This window comes from Balaenoptera physalus (genome assembly GCF_965194825.1).
Source record: "Balaenoptera physalus genome assembly, contig: HAP1_SCAFFOLD_2388, whole genome shotgun sequence".
Lineage (NCBI taxonomy): Eukaryota > Metazoa > Chordata > Mammalia > Artiodactyla > Balaenopteridae > Balaenoptera > Balaenoptera physalus.
Window position 1 is genome coordinate 40114 of NW_028124419.1, and position 17138 is coordinate 57251.

The following is a 17138-nucleotide window of genomic DNA, read 5'->3' on the forward strand; positions in this document are numbered from 1 at the left end:
CTCTCAGTGTGGCCTTCTGGCCAGGGCCAACGGCTGCACCTGCAGAACGTGGAGCCGCTTGTGAAAAATCCCAGGAGTCTTCCCCAAACAAGAGGACCGCCGGGTCCTCCACGGGGAGGGAGTCCGAGGAACAGGGCGTTCCCCGGCCGCAAAGTTCCTGTTCCCGAGGTGAGCTCGAGTGCGGAAAACGGACCTGGATCCCCCTGCTGCGGACGGTGCCGTCCCTCTCTGCGTACCGATCGTGGCCCACTTCCATCCCATCGCGAGTGGGTCCTGGATACCCTGTGTCCTACGGCACAGGAAGGGCCTCAACGGGATCCTGCGGGGCCTGGGACCCGGACTCTCTTTGGCAGGAGCAAAAAGTAAACAAACCGAAACACAGCTCGAACTGAGAGTGGAATGTGCAGTGCCCCTGCATTACTCTTCCTCGTCTGCGTCTGGGAGCAAGCGCTAACGAGGAAACGTTCTCCAGGCTGTGTGCAGGGTGCTGCCCCCGACAGGGGACAGGGCGGCCACGTCCTCCCCTTTCCCCGTGGTCCACGGTGGCAGGGCCCGGGGCCTCCGCCGGGGCACCGGCCACGGGTCCTGGGTCCCCGGTGGCCCTGAGACCCCAGGGACCCCACTGGCCGACCTCGCTCCTGCAGGGAGAGCCAGGATCCAGGGGCCAGATGCCCTGGGGTGGGAGCTTCAGCTCCTTGTTCCTCAACATGGCGGCTGCCGAGGCCCGGCCCCGAGGGTGGGGAGCGCGGCGGGCCTGGCCGCCCGGGGCTCCTCGGTGGGCGAGCCCGGCCCCGAACCCCGCCGCGTGTCGCTTCCACACCTACTCTGGAGGCGTGCCCGGCGGCCAGGTTCGGCCCGGGAATCCTCTGAGTGCTCCAAAGCCAGCCCTCCTCCCGTCACAGGCCTTCCCCACAGTATCCACAGGCAGGGGCTGGAGGCCGTGCTCAAAAAGCTTCCGCTTGATGGCACTGTTGCTCCAGAAATGCCCAGCACCCTTGCGAGCGCGGCCTCTCCCTCCGCCCTTTGCGGATCAAAAAAGGCCCAGGGAGGCCCGAGAGCCATCCAGGCCTTCCGAGTGGGGTTGGCCCTACTGGGGGGTTGGGGGAGGTGGTGTCTCTTCCTTCTGGGGCTTCTCCTTGGCAGTAGGCGCGCACAGGTAAAGACATCGCAAGGAATCCGTGCATCGGTGGGTCCATCTCCGCATGCCTCTGGGAGTTGTTTTGAGGCCACGCTGCCTGGCCCACATGTCCTGGCGACCGGGACCCTGTCAGGTCTGCACACCTGGGGACGGGCATCCATCTGGGTCGTGTCGGGCAGAATCCTAGCTCTCTCTGGACATTGATTCAGAGCTAGAGGTGGCACAAGGACCTGGGTTTCTCCGCTTCCTGCGTGCTTGCCTCTCTGCTGTTCTCATCCAGCTACGTGAACTGGCTTAAGGGCTCAGGAGCAGGCCCGAGAGGGTCTAGGCCACTATGGCAGCGGGAGGAAGTGACGGGGACCCAGGGAGTTGGGGCAGATTGCCCCTGCTCACCTCCAGGGGTGTCAGGCAGTCACTCTGCCATGGAGTGCCCGGGGTAGGGGGTGCAGGGAGGTGGTTTGGAGTTGCTGGGACAGGTGTAGATCCCAGTGGCTCCCCTCCATCCACACAGACAGATGACCTTGGGGAGGGCCGTCTGTTCAGCAGACCCTTCTGGGGAGCTCTCCATGGGACTGTGTCTGTACTCTAGCCTCAAACCCCCCACTCGTTCGTCGCTTCATTCCCTCGCTCCCTGCTCCACTCGTTCATTCGTAAACACGCAGGTACACAAGCGTGTGCGTGGGCGCGCGTGCGTATCATGCGTGCGTCGTGTGTAAGCACGTGTATGTACGCTTACAGAGCGTGTACAAAACGTCCCTTCTCTTGTACTTTTTCCCTGTAACCGCCTCGGGGGTGCCGCTGTGGATAGGACTTTCTCCCAGTCAAAGCCAAAGCCCTCACCGTTGCTCGATGGCCGCTCCCAAGTTGTCCCCCCCGGTCTGCGGAGGGAAGCACACGTCCTTTTTGCGTGCGTATGTATGCTCCCGGGGTTGAATGCAGGTGAAAGCAACGGGCCGCAGAGGGCTGTGTGCATGTCGCCTGCTCCCTGACCCCACCGGGCTCACGTAGTGATGGGTAGTCTTCTGCCTTTTTTGGCTGCTCTCACGGCACTATAGGCGTGCCGTGGCGTTGGCACGTCTGTGCGGAGTCAACGCCGTGTCCTGCTAGGGCCCCTCCATTTCTTTTCGGACAGCTGCCCAGGGTAGGTAGGGTACCCTTGTCTGTGCCTGGAGGCAGGAGCATAGGGTCTCTCACGGGCCCCTCCTCTTTGGACGCTAGGCTTCCGCCTTGTTCCTTCCTCTCCTCTTCTGTCTCCCACGGAACTGGCTGTGAGGCGCGGGCCACTGAGTCGTCGTTACCAGGGTGCGGGTGAGCGTGACCAGGGTACGTTTTCCGGCGTCAGCGTCCACCCAGAGGAGAGGAGCAGGGTAAATCTCCAGTGGGCCACGTCCCAGAGCACGTGCCCTTACGCCCGGAAAGTCCATGCGGTGGACCTGTGTGCGGCCAGAGGGGAGACGAGTCGGTGCCCGTTGACCCACGCGTCCTAGGAACGGCTGGTCAGTTGTGGAGGACGTGCGCGGGCTTGCCAAGATACCTGGGGTTGTCCCGCCATAGTCCCACGGGTGCAGAGCCGAGGAGACGAGCTCCGCGCCTGTAAACGCCAGGGTGATGGCTGTGCTTCCCACCGGAAAGAGATTTTGGAGGATGACGGGATCAAGGGTTTCACCGGACACGCTTCTTTGTGTACAAACTGCTTCCGTCTGACGGCCCCCCTGCCTCGGATGGCATCCGTGCCATTTCCGAAGGACGAGTGGAGTTGATTCTTCACACTTGCGCCTTGTTTGGAAGTTGTTGGTTGACCCGGGGGTGCCGGTAGGAATAGGAACCGAAGGCACTCTCTCTCGAGGTTGCGCGGGCGGGGGTGTACGCGGACCCTCCCCCCTCCTCTCCTCCCCCCTCCTCCCCCCTCCTCTCCTCCCCCCTCCTCCCCCCTCCTCTCCTCCCCCCTCCTCCCCCCTCCTCTCCTCCCCCCTCCTCCCCCCTCTTGCCCCCCCCCCCCCCTTCACAAGCACCGTGGCGGTGCCACACTGAGTGATGGGCGTTCGGCTGTCTCTCGTTGCAGAGGAGGCAGAGCGGAAGGAAAGGAGGAGGAGGGAAATCGGGGACGTCGGTCATCTCCAGGCGCTGGTGTTCTGGGTGAGTGCGAGCTCTGTGTTCTCTTCCCTTCCCTCTTCCGAAAGAGTCTATTTCGCCATAGGAGAAAGTCAGTGATTCTGGTAGTTCATTCAGCAAGGCTCAAGAAGCAGGGACTCCCAGGTGGGATCGTGGCACGGGGACACGGGTGTACTGTGCCGGAGTTCTTGGCCATGGTAGGAAAGGCTCTCGAGTCAGGTCCTGACTGGGGGAGCCGGAAGAAAGAGGTGCATGGACGAGCATCTAGAGCACCTGTGTACGGTTACCCTAGGCGATCGGTACGTAGCATTTGAGGTCAGTGTCCTGCGGGAGCGGGGAGAGTGGAAAGGGATCGGGCCCGGGCCGCTTGCACCGGCACCGGGACCCGGTCTGGGCTCCAGGCTCCGTGAAGCCAACCGCCCGTGACGTGGTCACTCGGCGCCCCACCTCACCCCCGAGAAGCAGCAGTGCCAGCCCAGCCCGACGTGGGGGCCGGCGGTGGGAGACCGTGTGAGGGAGAGCCAGGCCTCGTGGGCTTTTTGCCTCCTGTGCTTTGAGTGGAGCCCGTGATGGCTGTTCCTCCCGTCCTCTCCTGATCGCTCTTGGGCCCAGCTCTCTCCACCATGGCCCTCCACCAAGCCAGGAAGGACTCGGGAACGTGCCCTTGCGGGATTATGAAGAGGGGGCGCCCGCTGGGCGGCGTGGAGGTTTGGCTCGGGGCAGCCCGCTGTAGGGCTCCTTGCGCTCCGCAAGTCTGCCTCTTGACAAACCAAGGAACTTGACGGTGTGGGGCCTTTCAGGAGGTGTACGTCCCTTCTTCCGTGTGGGAAATGTCGCCTGAGTGGGTGCGTGACCAGCAGCCGGAGGTGTTTTCTTTCTGTCTCTGTTTCTTCCTTCTCCCTCCTGTCTTCTGTTGAACCAGTCTTGCCGTGAGGAGGACGCCTCCTACCCTGGGCTCAAAGTAATTGAAGGCTTCTCCAGGCGGGCTGGTGAGCGTGTGGCGCCGTGGTTTAGCGAGGCGTCACGGCACACGGGTCGGCGGCGTGGCTGACGTTTCGTGGTTACCAAAGGGCGGAGGCAGGGTTCGAGCAGCAAGGGCAGCGTGGCATTTCTGGGGTGACCCTGCCTTCCACAGGACCCTGTTTGGCCATCCCAAGAGCCTTTCACGGTAATATCTGGGCGTCGAGTCAAGTCCCCCGGCGTGGGGCGAGGGTCCCGGAAGACGTGCACTCAGCACGGTGGGGCTCTTTTGGGTTTTCTCTCCTCGACGCACCTCAGTACCGCGGCTTGAAAGAATTGCCAGGGCCCGGGGGCACAGCAGATTCGGAGTTAGAGAAAGAGAGGAAGGCGTGCTGAGACAAAACTGAGGGAAGGGGGCTTCCCTGGTGGCGCAGTGGTTAAGAATCTGCCTGCCAATGCAGGGGACACGGGTTCGAGCCCTAGTCTGGGAAGATCCCACATGCCGCGGGGCAACTAAGCCCCGTGAGCCACAACTACTGAGCCTGCGCATCTGGAGCCTGTGCTCCGCAACGGGAGAGGCCGCGACAGTGAGAGGCCCGCGCACCGCGATGAAGAGTGGCCCCCACTCGCCGCAACTGGAGAAAGCCCTCGCACAGAAACGAAGACCCAACACAGCCAAAAATAAATAAATAATTAAAACAACAACAACAACAACAAAGAAAACCGAGGGAGAAGGAGAGAAGACGCGATCATGTCCCGTCCCGTCCCGTCCCGTGCCTCCGGTTCTTTCCAACACGGAGGACGCGTGGTGCTTCCCGAGGCGGCGGTGGACCAGGGCTCTCTTCTCTTTCCAAGGCCTCGTGTCCCCGGAGCACTTGGCATCCAGAGTGTGTTCCTTCAGCCAACATGGGTGGGGCCGGTGGCGGCAGTGCCCCCAGTGGCCCACCCCGCCCTCCACCCAAGTCAGCGCAACCAGGCAGGCGCTGAGAGGACGCTTAAGGGCAGGAACCTGTGTCTAAACCACCTTCCCCAGTGCACCGGAAAGAAACTGAAGAGGAGTCCCCGGTGGCTCCCAGTCGCTCCGAGGTGTAAAGCACAGCGAGCTGGCGGGAGCCTACACCCACCCACACACCCACCCCGGGGGTGTCTTCCCATCCCTGGCCTTCCCCTGGGCGGTGTCAGGAGACTGACCCGCTCCGGCGTCTCTGGGGCAGCGCCCGGCCGCCCTTCCGACCGACCCGTGTGTGCCACCGTCCACGCCTGAACACCAAACCCCACTCCCACCCCCCGCCCCCGGGCCGCCGTGGGAGAAATGCCAGGTCCTCGGGGGCCGTCCATCGTCTTGCCATAGGAGGCCGAGCTCGCCCTGCACCGCGGCTGTGCCTGTGGGCTGCCGGCCCTTTGCGTCGGGCTGCTTGCCCCTCGGTGACTGATGAGAAGGTGCCTCGCCAGGCACCGCCCGGACGTGACTGGATCTCTGTGCTCACACTCGGAGTGTTTCCCGAGGTCCTCGGCAAATGTGGGTTGCTAAAGACACAGCTGCCGGTCCACGGCTGGGTGCCTGGATGGGGAGTCATAAAGGCAGGCTAAGAGGACCCCACAGAGACGAGGCCCCGCAGAAGCAGGATGGAGGGCCAGACTTTGAGGCGCGCCCCTCTGAAGTGGCCAGGTTGATGAGCCATCTCGCTTTTGCCATGTTGGGCAGGGGTTGGCATTTCGTTTTTCCCTCGGCAAAGGGCAGAGGGAGAGGGCCTGGGGGAGGGGAAGGGGAAGGGCAGGTTGCCGTTCGTGGTGCAATACTGCCATCAAGAGGAACGGGTCCGCCGATCCCGCGAACCCTGTACCGTCCCTTCCTGGGGAGGAGTGACAAGGGATTGAAGTCGGGAACACTGGACAGTGGCCCCGGGAAGTCAAGAGCTCCGAGCCCCGCCTGGGAAGGGGCGGGAAGCATGGCCCAAGGCCCGGCGGTGCCGTGGAGGCTCCAGAGACGGGCAGTGGCACAAGGCGCACAGCCCGGCCGCCTGGCACGTGGGGCTACAGAGAGTGGAGTCTCGGTGGACCCTGGTGGCCGCCACGTCTGGGCGGGCCTAGAGGAAGCTGCTCCGAAGGAGGCCAGGCCGGGGTTCTGCGGGCATTTGGCCGCGTGCCCCTTCCCCTCGGAGCCAGAGCACGTTCGGCCGGGGCGGGCCCAGGGCCCCGGAAGCCTCTCTGGGCCACGGTGCGGCCCAGCCAGAGACCACCGCGGGCAACGGGAGTTCTGCCGCCCTTGGCGGCAGCGGCCGAGGCGGGCCCAGTGACCTTCTTCCGTCCAGCTCAGAGACGACACGTGGAGCCTGGCTACCCAGTGCCCAGGGCTCCCGAGGCCCAGCGAGAGCTGGCAGTCCGAGTCCAGAAGGGGACGGCGCTGGCGGGACGCAGGAGCCACCGCAGAAGGAGCCCTTCACCTGAGCCGAAGAGTCTAATCGGTGGCTGCGGTGCCATCTCCCAGGGTCTCCGGGATTCTGGCCCAGGCCTGGCCTGGCCTGTCCCGTCCCGATCCGTCCCGAGGGCTCCCGGACCCGGCTCCCGGAGAGGAGAGGGCAGGACACGAGAGGAGAGGAGCTGAGCAGAGCCCCGCCGAGTGGACCCCCGGGCCATGCATTTGCAGCAGGCTTCAGCTTTCTCCCCACGAGGCCCTGAGCCTCAGTTCGGCGAGGAGAAGGAAAGGCCCCGGCTTGCATTCCGGCCCGGCTCTCCAGGTCTCGGCCCTGTGCTTGCACCTGCAGCCCAGCCAGGGAATCAAGCCGAAGAGGTCTGAAGAAGCTGCCTGAAGCTCACCTCTGTTGGACTGAGAGAAACGCCTCCCCAACTTGCCCTCTCCCCCATGACCACCGCTCATCCAGCTTGTCTGCCAAGGCCAGGAACGAGGTGCATACTCCTGGGCACACGGCGGTGCCTTCGAGTCCCCGGCTGACCCGATAGGCCGCTTCTGGAACAAGCCGTGGGGCGGCTCGTTCCTGCCCTTTGCCCAGCTCTTACCTGCCCGGGCGGGGGTGGGTGGTGGGCTGGTTTGGGGGTCAGGTCCCGGGGCGGGGTGCGCTGTGGGGGGAGGGCTTCCGACTGGGAGCAAGTCTCCAGGCTGGACCCCTCCCTCCCTCCCTCCGCACGTACCCCTCCTGGAAGGGTGCTGAAACCCCCCCCCCCGCGCCCCTTTCCTTTCGCGCCTGTGAGTCGCCTGACACGTTGTCAGGCGATCTTACGTGGGCAGAGCGTTTCCTTGGGGCCGGGTCCTGACGTAGCTGCGCGGTCTGACTGGTCGCCGGCCGCAGGTGCTCTCAGTGTGGCCTTCTGGCCAGGGCCAACGGCTGCACCTGCAGAACGTGGAGCCGCTTGTGAAAAATCCCAGGAGTCTTCCCCAAACAAGAGGACCGCCGGGTCCTCCACGGGGAGGGAGTCCGAGGAACAGGGCGTTCCCCGGCCGCAAAGTTCCTGTTCCCGAGGTGAGCTCGAGTGCGGAAAACGGACCTGGATCCCCCTGCTGCGGACGGTGCCGTCCCTCTCTGCGTACCGATCGTGGCCCACTTCCATCCCATCGCGAGTGGGTCCTGGATACCCTGTGTCCTACGGCACAGGAAGGGCCTCAACGGGATCCTGCGGGGCCTGGGACCCGGACTCTCTTTGGCAGGAGCAAAAAGTAAACAAACCGAAACACAGCTCGAACTGAGAGTGGAATGTGCAGTGCCCCTGCATTACTCTTCCTCGTCTGCGTCTGGGAGCAAGCGCTAACGAGGAAACGTTCTCCAGGCTGTGTGCAGGGTGCTGCCCCCGACAGGGGACAGGGCGGCCACGTCCTCCCCTTTCCCCGTGGTCCACGGTGGCAGGGCCCGGGGCCTCCGCCGGGGCACCGGCCACGGGTCCTGGGTCCCCGGTGGCCCTGAGACCCCAGGGACCCCACTGGCCGACCTCGCTCCTGCAGGGAGAGCCAGGATCCAGGGGCCAGATGCCCTGGGGTGGGAGCTTCAGCTCCTTGTTCCTCAACATGGCGGCTGCCGAGGCCCGGCCCCGAGGGTGGGGAGCGCGGCGGGCCTGGCCGCCCGGGGCTCCTCGGTGGGCGAGCCCGGCCCCGAACCCCGCCGCGTGTCGCTTCCACACCTACTCTGGAGGCGTGCCCGGCGGCCAGGTTCGGCCCGGGAATCCTCTGAGTGCTCCAAAGCCAGCCCTCCTCCCGTCACAGGCCTTCCCCACAGTATCCACAGGCAGGGGCTGGAGGCCGTGCTCAAAAAGCTTCCGCTTGATGGCACTGTTGCTCCAGAAATGCCCAGCACCCTTGCGAGCGCGGCCTCTCCCTCCGCCCTTTGCGGATCAAAAAAGGCCCAGGGAGGCCCGAGAGCCATCCAGGCCTTCCGAGTGGGGTTGGCCCTACTGGGGGGTTGGGGGAGGTGGTGTCTCTTCCTTCTGGGGCTTCTCCTTGGCAGTAGGCGCGCACAGGTAAAGACATCGCAAGGAATCCGTGCATCGGTGGGTCCATCTCCGCATGCCTCTGGGAGTTGTTTTGAGGCCACGCTGCCTGGCCCACATGTCCTGGCGACCGGGACCCTGTCAGGTCTGCACACCTGGGGACGGGCATCCATCTGGGTCGTGTCGGGCAGAATCCTAGCTCTCTCTGGACATTGATTCAGAGCTAGAGGTGGCACAAGGACCTGGGTTTCTCCGCTTCCTGCGTGCTTGCCTCTCTGCTGTTCTCATCCAGCTACGTGAACTGGCTTAAGGGCTCAGGAGCAGGCCCGAGAGGGTCTAGGCCACTATGGCAGCGGGAGGAAGTGACGGGGACCCAGGGAGTTGGGGCAGATTGCCCCTGCTCACCTCCAGGGGTGTCAGGCAGTCACTCTGCCATGGAGTGCCCGGGGTAGGGGGTGCAGGGAGGTGGTTTGGAGTTGCTGGGACAGGTGTAGATCCCAGTGGCTCCCCTCCATCCACACAGACAGATGACCTTGGGGAGGGCCGTCTGTTCAGCAGACCCTTCTGGGGAGCTCTCCATGGGACTGTGTCTGTACTCTAGCCTCAAACCCCCCACTCGTTCGTCGCTTCATTCCCTCGCTCCCTGCTCCACTCGTTCATTCGTAAACACGCAGGTACACAAGCGTGTGCGTGGGCGCGCGTGCGTATCATGCGTGCGTCGTGTGTAAGCACGTGTATGTACGCTTACAGAGCGTGTACAAAACGTCCCTTCTCTTGTACTTTTTCCCTGTAACCGCCTCGGGGGTGCCGCTGTGGATAGGACTTTCTCCCAGTCAAAGCCAAAGCCCTCACCGTTGCTCGATGGCCGCTCCCAAGTTGTCCCCCCCGGTCTGCGGAGGGAAGCACACGTCCTTTTTGCGTGCGTATGTATGCTCCCGGGGTTGAATGCAGGTGAAAGCAACGGGCCGCAGAGGGCTGTGTGCATGTCGCCTGCTCCCTGACCCCACCGGGCTCACGTAGTGATGGGTAGTCTTCTGCCTTTTTTGGCTGCTCTCACGGCACTATAGGCGTGCCGTGGCGTTGGCACGTCTGTGCGGAGTCAACGCCGTGTCCTGCTAGGGCCCCTCCATTTCTTTTCGGACAGCTGCCCAGGGTAGGTAGGGTACCCTTGTCTGTGCCTGGAGGCAGGAGCATAGGGTCTCTCACGGGCCCCTCCTCTTTGGACGCTAGGCTTCCGCCTTGTTCCTTCCTCTCCTCTTCTGTCTCCCACGGAACTGGCTGTGAGGCGCGGGCCACTGAGTCGTCGTTACCAGGGTGCGGGTGAGCGTGACCAGGGTACGTTTTCCGGCGTCAGCGTCCACCCAGAGGAGAGGAGCAGGGTAAATCTCCAGTGGGCCACGTCCCAGAGCACGTGCCCTTACGCCCGGAAAGTCCATGCGGTGGACCTGTGTGCGGCCAGAGGGGAGACGAGTCGGTGCCCGTTGACCCACGCGTCCTAGGAACGGCTGGTCAGTTGTGGAGGACGCGCGCGGGCTTGCCAAGATACCTGGGGTTGTCCCGCCATAGTCCCACGGGTGCAGAGCCGAGGAGACGAGCTCCGCGCCTGTAAACGCCAGGGTGATGGCTGTGCTTCCCACCGGAAAGAGATTTTGGAGGATGACGGGATCAAGGGTTTCACCGGACACGCTTCTTTGTGTACAAACTGCTTCCGTCTGACGGCCCCCCTGCCTCGGATGGCATCCGTGCCATTTCCGAAGGACGAGTGGAGTTGATTCTTCACACTTGCGCCTTGTTTGGAAGTTGTTGGTTGACCCGGGGGTGCCGGTAGGAATAGGAACCGAAGGCACTCTCTCTCGAGGTTGCGCGGGCGGGGGTGTACGCGGACCCTCCCCCCTCCTCTCCTCCCCCCTCCTCCCCCCTCCTCTCCTCCCCCCTCCTCCCCCCTCCTCTCCTCCCCCCTCCTCCCCCCTCTTGCCCCCCCCCCCCCCTTCACAAGCACCGTGGCGGTGCCACACTGAGTGATGGGCGTTCGGCTGTCTCTCGTTGCAGAGGAGGCAGAGCGGAAGGAAAGGAGGAGGAGGGAAATCGGGGACGTCGGTCATCTCCAGGCGCTGGTGTTCTGGGTGAGTGCGAGCTCTGTGTTCTCTTCCCTTCCCTCTTCCGAAAGAGTCTATTTCACCATAGGAGAAAGTCAGTGATTCTGGTAGTTCATTCAGCAAGGCTCAAGAAGCAGGGACTCCCAGGTGGGATCGTGGCACGGGGACACGGGTGTACTGTGCCGGAGTTCTTGGCCATGGTAGGAAAGGCTCTCGAGTCAGGTCCTGACTGGGGGAGCCGGAAGAAAGAGGTGCATGGACGAGCATCTAGAGCACCTGTGTACGGTTACCCTAGGCGATCGGTACGTAGCATTTGAGGTCAGTGTCCTGCGGGAGCGGGGAGAGTGGAAAGGGATCGGGCCCGGGCCGCTTGCACCGGCACCGGGACCCGGTCTGGGCTCCAGGCTCCGTGAAGCCAACCGCCCGTGACGTGGTCACTCGGCGCCCCACCTCACCCCCGAGAAGCAGCAGTGCCAGCCCAGCCCGACGTGGGGGCCGGCGGTGGGAGACCGTGTGAGGGAGAGCCAGGCCTCGTGGGCTTTTTGCCTCCTGTGCTTTGAGTGGAGCCCGTGATGGCTGTTCCTCCCGTCCTCTCCTGATCGCTCTTGGGCCCAGCTCTCTCCACCATGGCCCTCCACCAAGCCAGGAAGGACTCGGGAACGTGCCCTTGCGGGATTATGAAGAGGGGGCGCCCGCTGGGCGGCGTGGAGGTTTGGCTCGGGGCAGCCCGCTGTAGGGCTCCTTGCGCTCCGCAAGTCTGCCTCTTGACAAACCAAGGAACTTGACGGTGTGGGGCCTTTCAGGAGGTGTACGTCCCTTCTTCCGTGTGGGAAATGTCGCCTGAGTGGGTGCGTGACCAGCAGCCGGAGGTGTTTTCTTTCTGTCTCTGTTTCTTCCTTCTCCCTCCTGTCTTCTGTTGAACCAGTCTTGCCGTGAGGAGGACGCCTCCTACCCTGGGCTCAAAGTAATTGAAGGCTTCTCCAGGCGGGCTGGTGAGCGTGTGGCGCCGTGGTTTAGCGAGGCGTCACGGCACACGGGTCGGCGGCGTGGCTGACGTTTCGTGGTTACCAAAGGGCGGAGGCAGGGTTCGAGCAGCAAGGGCAGCGTGGCATTTCTGGGGTGACCCTGCCTTCCACAGGACCCTGTTTGGCCATCCCAAGAGCCTTTCACGGTAATATCTGGGCGTCGAGTCAAGTCCCCCGGCGTGGGGCGAGGGTCCCGGAAGACGTGCACTCAGCACGGTGGGGCTCTTTTGGGTTTTCTCTCCTCGACGCACCTCAGTACCGCGGCTTGAAAGAATTGCCAGGGCCCGGGGGCACAGCAGATTCGGAGTTAGAGAAAGAGAGGAAGGCGTGCTGAGACAAAACTGAGGGAAGGGGGCTTCCCTGGTGGCGCAGTGGTTAAGAATCTGCCTGCCAATGCAGGGGACACGGGTTCGAGCCCTAGTCTGGGAAGATCCCACATGCCGCGGGGCAACTAAGCCCCGTGAGCCACAACTACTGAGCCTGCGCATCTGGAGCCTGTGCTCCGCAACGGGAGAGGCCGCGACAGTGAGAGGCCCGCGCACCGCGATGAAGAGTGGCCCCCACTCGCCGCAACTGGAGAAAGCCCTCGCACAGAAACGAAGACCCAACACAGCCAAAAATAAATAAATAATTAAAACAACAACAACAACAACAAAGAAAACCGAGGGAGAAGGAGAGAAGACGCGATCATGTCCCGTCCCGTCCCGTCCCGTGCCTCCGGTTCTTTCCAACACGGAGGACGCGTGGTGCTTCCCGAGGCGGCGGTGGACCAGGGCTCTCTTCTCTTTCCAAGGCCTCGTGTCCCCGGAGCACTTGGCATCCAGAGTGTGTTCCTTCAGCCAACATGGGTGGGGCCGGTGGCGGCAGTGCCCCCAGTGGCCCACCCCGCCCTCCACCCAAGTCAGCGCAACCAGGCAGGCGCTGAGAGGACGCTTAAGGGCAGGAACCTGTGTCTAAACCACCTTCCCCAGTGCACCGGAAAGAAACTGAAGAGGAGTCCCCGGTGGCTCCCAGTCGCTCCGAGGTGTAAAGCACAGCGAGCTGGCGGGAGCCTACACCCACCCACACACCCACCCCGGGGGTGTCTTCCCATCCCTGGCCTTCCCCTGGGCGGTGTCAGGAGACTGACCCGCTCCGGCGTCTCTGGGGCAGCGCCCGGCCGCCCTTCCGACCGACCCGTGTGTGCCACCGTCCACGCCTGAACACCAAACCCCACTCCCACCCCCCGCCCCCGGGCCGCCGTGGGAGAAATGCCAGGTCCTCGGGGGCCGTCCATCGTCTTGCCATAGGAGGCCGAGCTCGCCCTGCACCGCGGCTGTGCCTGTGGGCTGCCGGCCCTTTGCGTCGGGCTGCTTGCCCCTCGGTGACTGATGAGAAGGTGCCTCGCCAGGCACCGCCCGGACGTGACTGGATCTCTGTGCTCACACTCGGAGTGTTTCCCGAGGTCCTCGGCAAATGTGGGTTGCTAAAGACACAGCTGCCGGTCCACGGCTGGGTGCCTGGATGGGGAGTCATAAAGGCAGGCTAAGAGGACCCCACAGAGACGAGGCCCCGCAGAAGCAGGATGGAGGGCCAGACTTTGAGGCGCGCCCCTCTGAAGTGGCCAGGTTGATGAGCCATCTCGCTTTTGCCATGTTGGGCAGGGGTTGGCATTTCGTTTTTCCCTCGGCAAAGGGCAGAGGGAGAGGGCCTGGGGGAGGGGAAGGGGAAGGGCAGGTTGCCGTTCGTGGTGCAATACTGCCATCAAGAGGAACGGGTCCGCCGATCCCGCGAACCCTGTACCGTCCCTTCCTGGGGAGGAGTGACAAGGGATTGAAGTCGGGAACACTGGACAGTGGCCCCGGGAAGTCAAGAGCTCCGAGCCCCGCCTGGGAAGGGGCGGGAAGCATGGCCCAAGGCCCGGCGGTGCCGTGGAGGCTCCAGAGACGGGCAGTGGCACAAGGCGCACAGCCCGGCCGCCTGGCACGTGGGGCTACAGAGAGTGGAGTCTCGGTGGACCCTGGTGGCCGCCACGTCTGGGCGGGCCTAGAGGAAGCTGCTCCGAAGGAGGCCAGGCCGGGGTTCTGCGGGCATTTGGCCGCGTGCCCCTTCCCCTCGGAGCCAGAGCACGTTCGGCCGGGGCGGGCCCAGGGCCCCGGAAGCCTCTCTGGGCCACGGTGCGGCCCAGCCAGAGACCACCGCGGGCAACGGGAGTTCTGCCGCCCTTGGCGGCAGCGGCCGAGGCGGGCCCAGTGACCTTCTTCCGTCCAGCTCAGAGACGACACGTGGAGCCTGGCTACCCAGTGCCCAGGGCTCCCGAGGCCCAGCGAGAGCTGGCAGTCCGAGTCCAGAAGGGGACGGCGCTGGCGGGACGCAGGAGCCACCGCAGAAGGAGCCCTTCACCTGAGCCGAAGAGTCTAATCGGTGGCTGCGGTGCCATCTCCCAGGGTCTCCGGGATTCTGGCCCAGGCCTGGCCTGGCCTGTCCCGTCCCGATCCGTCCCGAGGGCTCCCGGACCCGGCTCCCGGAGAGGAGAGGGCAGGACACGAGAGGAGAGGAGCTGAGCAGAGCCCCGCCGAGTGGACCCCCGGGCCATGCATTTGCAGCAGGCTTCAGCTTTCTCCCCACGAGGCCCTGAGCCTCAGTTCGGCGAGGAGAAGGAAAGGCCCCGGCTTGCATTCCGGCCCGGCTCTCCAGGTCTCGGCCCTGTGCTTGCACCTGCAGCCCAGCCAGGGAATCAAGCCGAAGAGGTCTGAAGAAGCTGCCTGAAGCTCACCTCTGTTGGACTGAGAGAAACGCCTCCCCAACTTGCCCTCTCCCCCATGACCACCGCTCATCCAGCTTGTCTGCCAAGGCCAGGAACGAGGTGCATACTCCTGGGCACACGGCGGTGCCTTCGAGTCCCCGGCTGACCCGATAGGCCGCTTCTGGAACAAGCCGTGGGGCGGCTCGTTCCTGCCCTTTGCCCAGCTCTTACCTGCCCGGGCGGGGGTGGGTGGTGGGCTGGTTTGGGGGTCAGGTCCCGGGGCGGGGTGCGCTGTGGGGGGAGGGCTTCCGACTGGGAGCAAGTCTCCAGGCTGGACCCCTCCCTCCCTCCCTCCGCACGTACCCCTCCTGGAAGGGTGCTGAAACCCCCCCCCCCGCGCCCCTTTCCTTTCGCGCCTGTGAGTCGCCTGACACGTTGTCAGGCGATCTTACGTGGGCAGAGCGTTTCCTTGGGGCCGGGTCCTGACGTAGCTGCGCGGTCTGACTGGTCGCCGGCCGCAGGTGCTCTCAGTGTGGCCTTCTGGCCAGGGCCAACGGCTGCACCTGCAGAACGTGGAGCCGCTTGTGAAAAATCCCAGGAGTCTTCCCCAAACAAGAGGACCGCCGGGTCCTCCACGGGGAGGGAGTCCGAGGAACAGGGCGTTCCCCGGCCGCAAAGTTCCTGTTCCCGAGGTGAGCTCGAGTGCGGAAAACGGACCTGGATCCCCCTGCTGCGGACGGTGCCGTCCCTCTCTGCGTACCGATCGTGGCCCACTTCCATCCCATCGCGAGTGGGTCCTGGATACCCTGTGTCCTACGGCACAGGAAGGGCCTCAACGGGATCCTGCGGGGCCTGGGACCCGGACTCTCTTTGGCAGGAGCAAAAAGTAAACAAACCGAAACACAGCTCGAACTGAGAGTGGAATGTGCAGTGCCCCTGCATTACTCTTCCTCGTCTGCGTCTGGGAGCAAGCGCTAACGAGGAAACGTTCTCCAGGCTGTGTGCAGGGTGCTGCCCCCGACAGGGGACAGGGCGGCCACGTCCTCCCCTTTCCCCGTGGTCCACGGTGGCAGGGCCCGGGGCCTCCGCCGGGGCACCGGCCACGGGTCCTGGGTCCCCGGTGGCCCTGAGACCCCAGGGACCCCACTGGCCGACCTCGCTCCTGCAGGGAGAGCCAGGATCCAGGGGCCAGATGCCCTGGGGTGGGAGCTTCAGCTCCTTGTTCCTCAACATGGCGGCTGCCGAGGCCCGGCCCCGAGGGTGGGGAGCGCGGCGGGCCTGGCCGCCCGGGGCTCCTCGGTGGGCGAGCCCGGCCCCGAACCCCGCCGCGTGTCGCTTCCACACCTACTCTGGAGGCGTGCCCGGCGGCCAGGTTCGGCCCGGGAATCCTCTGAGTGCTCCAAAGCCAGCCCTCCTCCCGTCACAGGCCTTCCCCACAGTATCCACAGGCAGGGGCTGGAGGCCGTGCTCAAAAAGCTTCCGCTTGATGGCACTGTTGCTCCAGAAATGCCCAGCACCCTTGCGAGCGCGGCCTCTCCCTCCGCCCTTTGCGGATCAAAAAAGGCCCAGGGAGGCCCGAGAGCCATCCAGGCCTTCCGAGTGGGGTTGGCCCTACTGGGGGGTTGGGGGAGGTGGTGTCTCTTCCTTCTGGGGCTTCTCCTTGGCAGTAGGCGCGCACAGGTAAAGACATCGCAAGGAATCCGTGCATCGGTGGGTCCATCTCCGCATGCCTCTGGGAGTTGTTTTGAGGCCACGCTGCCTGGCCCACATGTCCTGGCGACCGGGACCCTGTCAGGTCTGCACACCTGGGGACGGGCATCCATCTGGGTCGTGTCGGGCAGAATCCTAGCTCTCTCTGGACATTGATTCAGAGCTAGAGGTGGCACAAGGACCTGGGTTTCTCCGCTTCCTGCGTGCTTGCCTCTCTGCTGTTCTCATCCAGCTACGTGAACTGGCTTAAGGGCTCAGGAGCAGGCCCGAGAGGGTCTAGGCCACTATGGCAGCGGGAGGAAGTGACGGGGACCCAGGGAGTTGGGGCAGATTGCCCCTGCTCACCTCCAGGGGTGTCAGGCAGTCACTCTGCCATGGAGTGCCCGGGGTAGGGGGTGCAGGGAGGTGGTTTGGAGTTGCTGGGACAGGTGTAGATCCCAGTGGCTCCCCTCCATCCACACAGACAGATGACCTTGGGGAGGGCCGTCTGTTCAGCAGACCCTTCTGGGGAGCTCTCCATGGGACTGTGTCTGTACTCTAGCCTCAAACCCCCCACTCGTTCGTCGCTTCATTCCCTCGCTCCCTGCTCCACTCGTTCATTCGTAAACACGCAGGTACACAAGCGTGTGCGTGGGCGCGCGTGCGTATCATGCGTGCGTCGTGTGTAAGCACGTGTATGTACGCTTACAGAGCGTGTACAAAACGTCCCTTCTCTTGTACTTTTTCCCTGTAACCGCCTCGGGGGTGCCGCTGTGGATAGGACTTTCTCCCAGTCAAAGCCAAAGCCCTCACCGTTGCTCGATGGCCGCTCCCAAGTTGTCCCCCCCGGTCTGCGGAGGGAAGCACACGTCCTTTTTGCGTGCGTATGTATGCTCCCGGGGTTGAATGCAGGTGAAAGCAACGGGCCGCAGAGGGCTGTGTGCATGTCGCCTGCT

At 64.2% G+C, this 17138-nt stretch overlaps 1 protein-coding gene across 1 annotated transcript in view; it reads left to right on the top strand.

Annotated features, from left to right (window-relative positions):
- Positions 1-10540, top strand: part of LOC309654249 (uncharacterized protein) — a 44879-nt gene extending 34339 nt beyond the window's left edge. Inside the window, exons 6-7 of the mRNA XM_082478829.1 lie at positions 3201-3274; positions 9878-10540. Coding sequence (XP_082334955.1) covers positions 3201-3274; positions 9878-10146 — 343 coding nt within the window. The 3' untranslated portion in view covers positions 10147-10540. The remainder of the gene's footprint in view (positions 1-3200; positions 3275-9877) is intronic.
- Positions 10541-17138: the final 6598 nt, after the last annotated feature.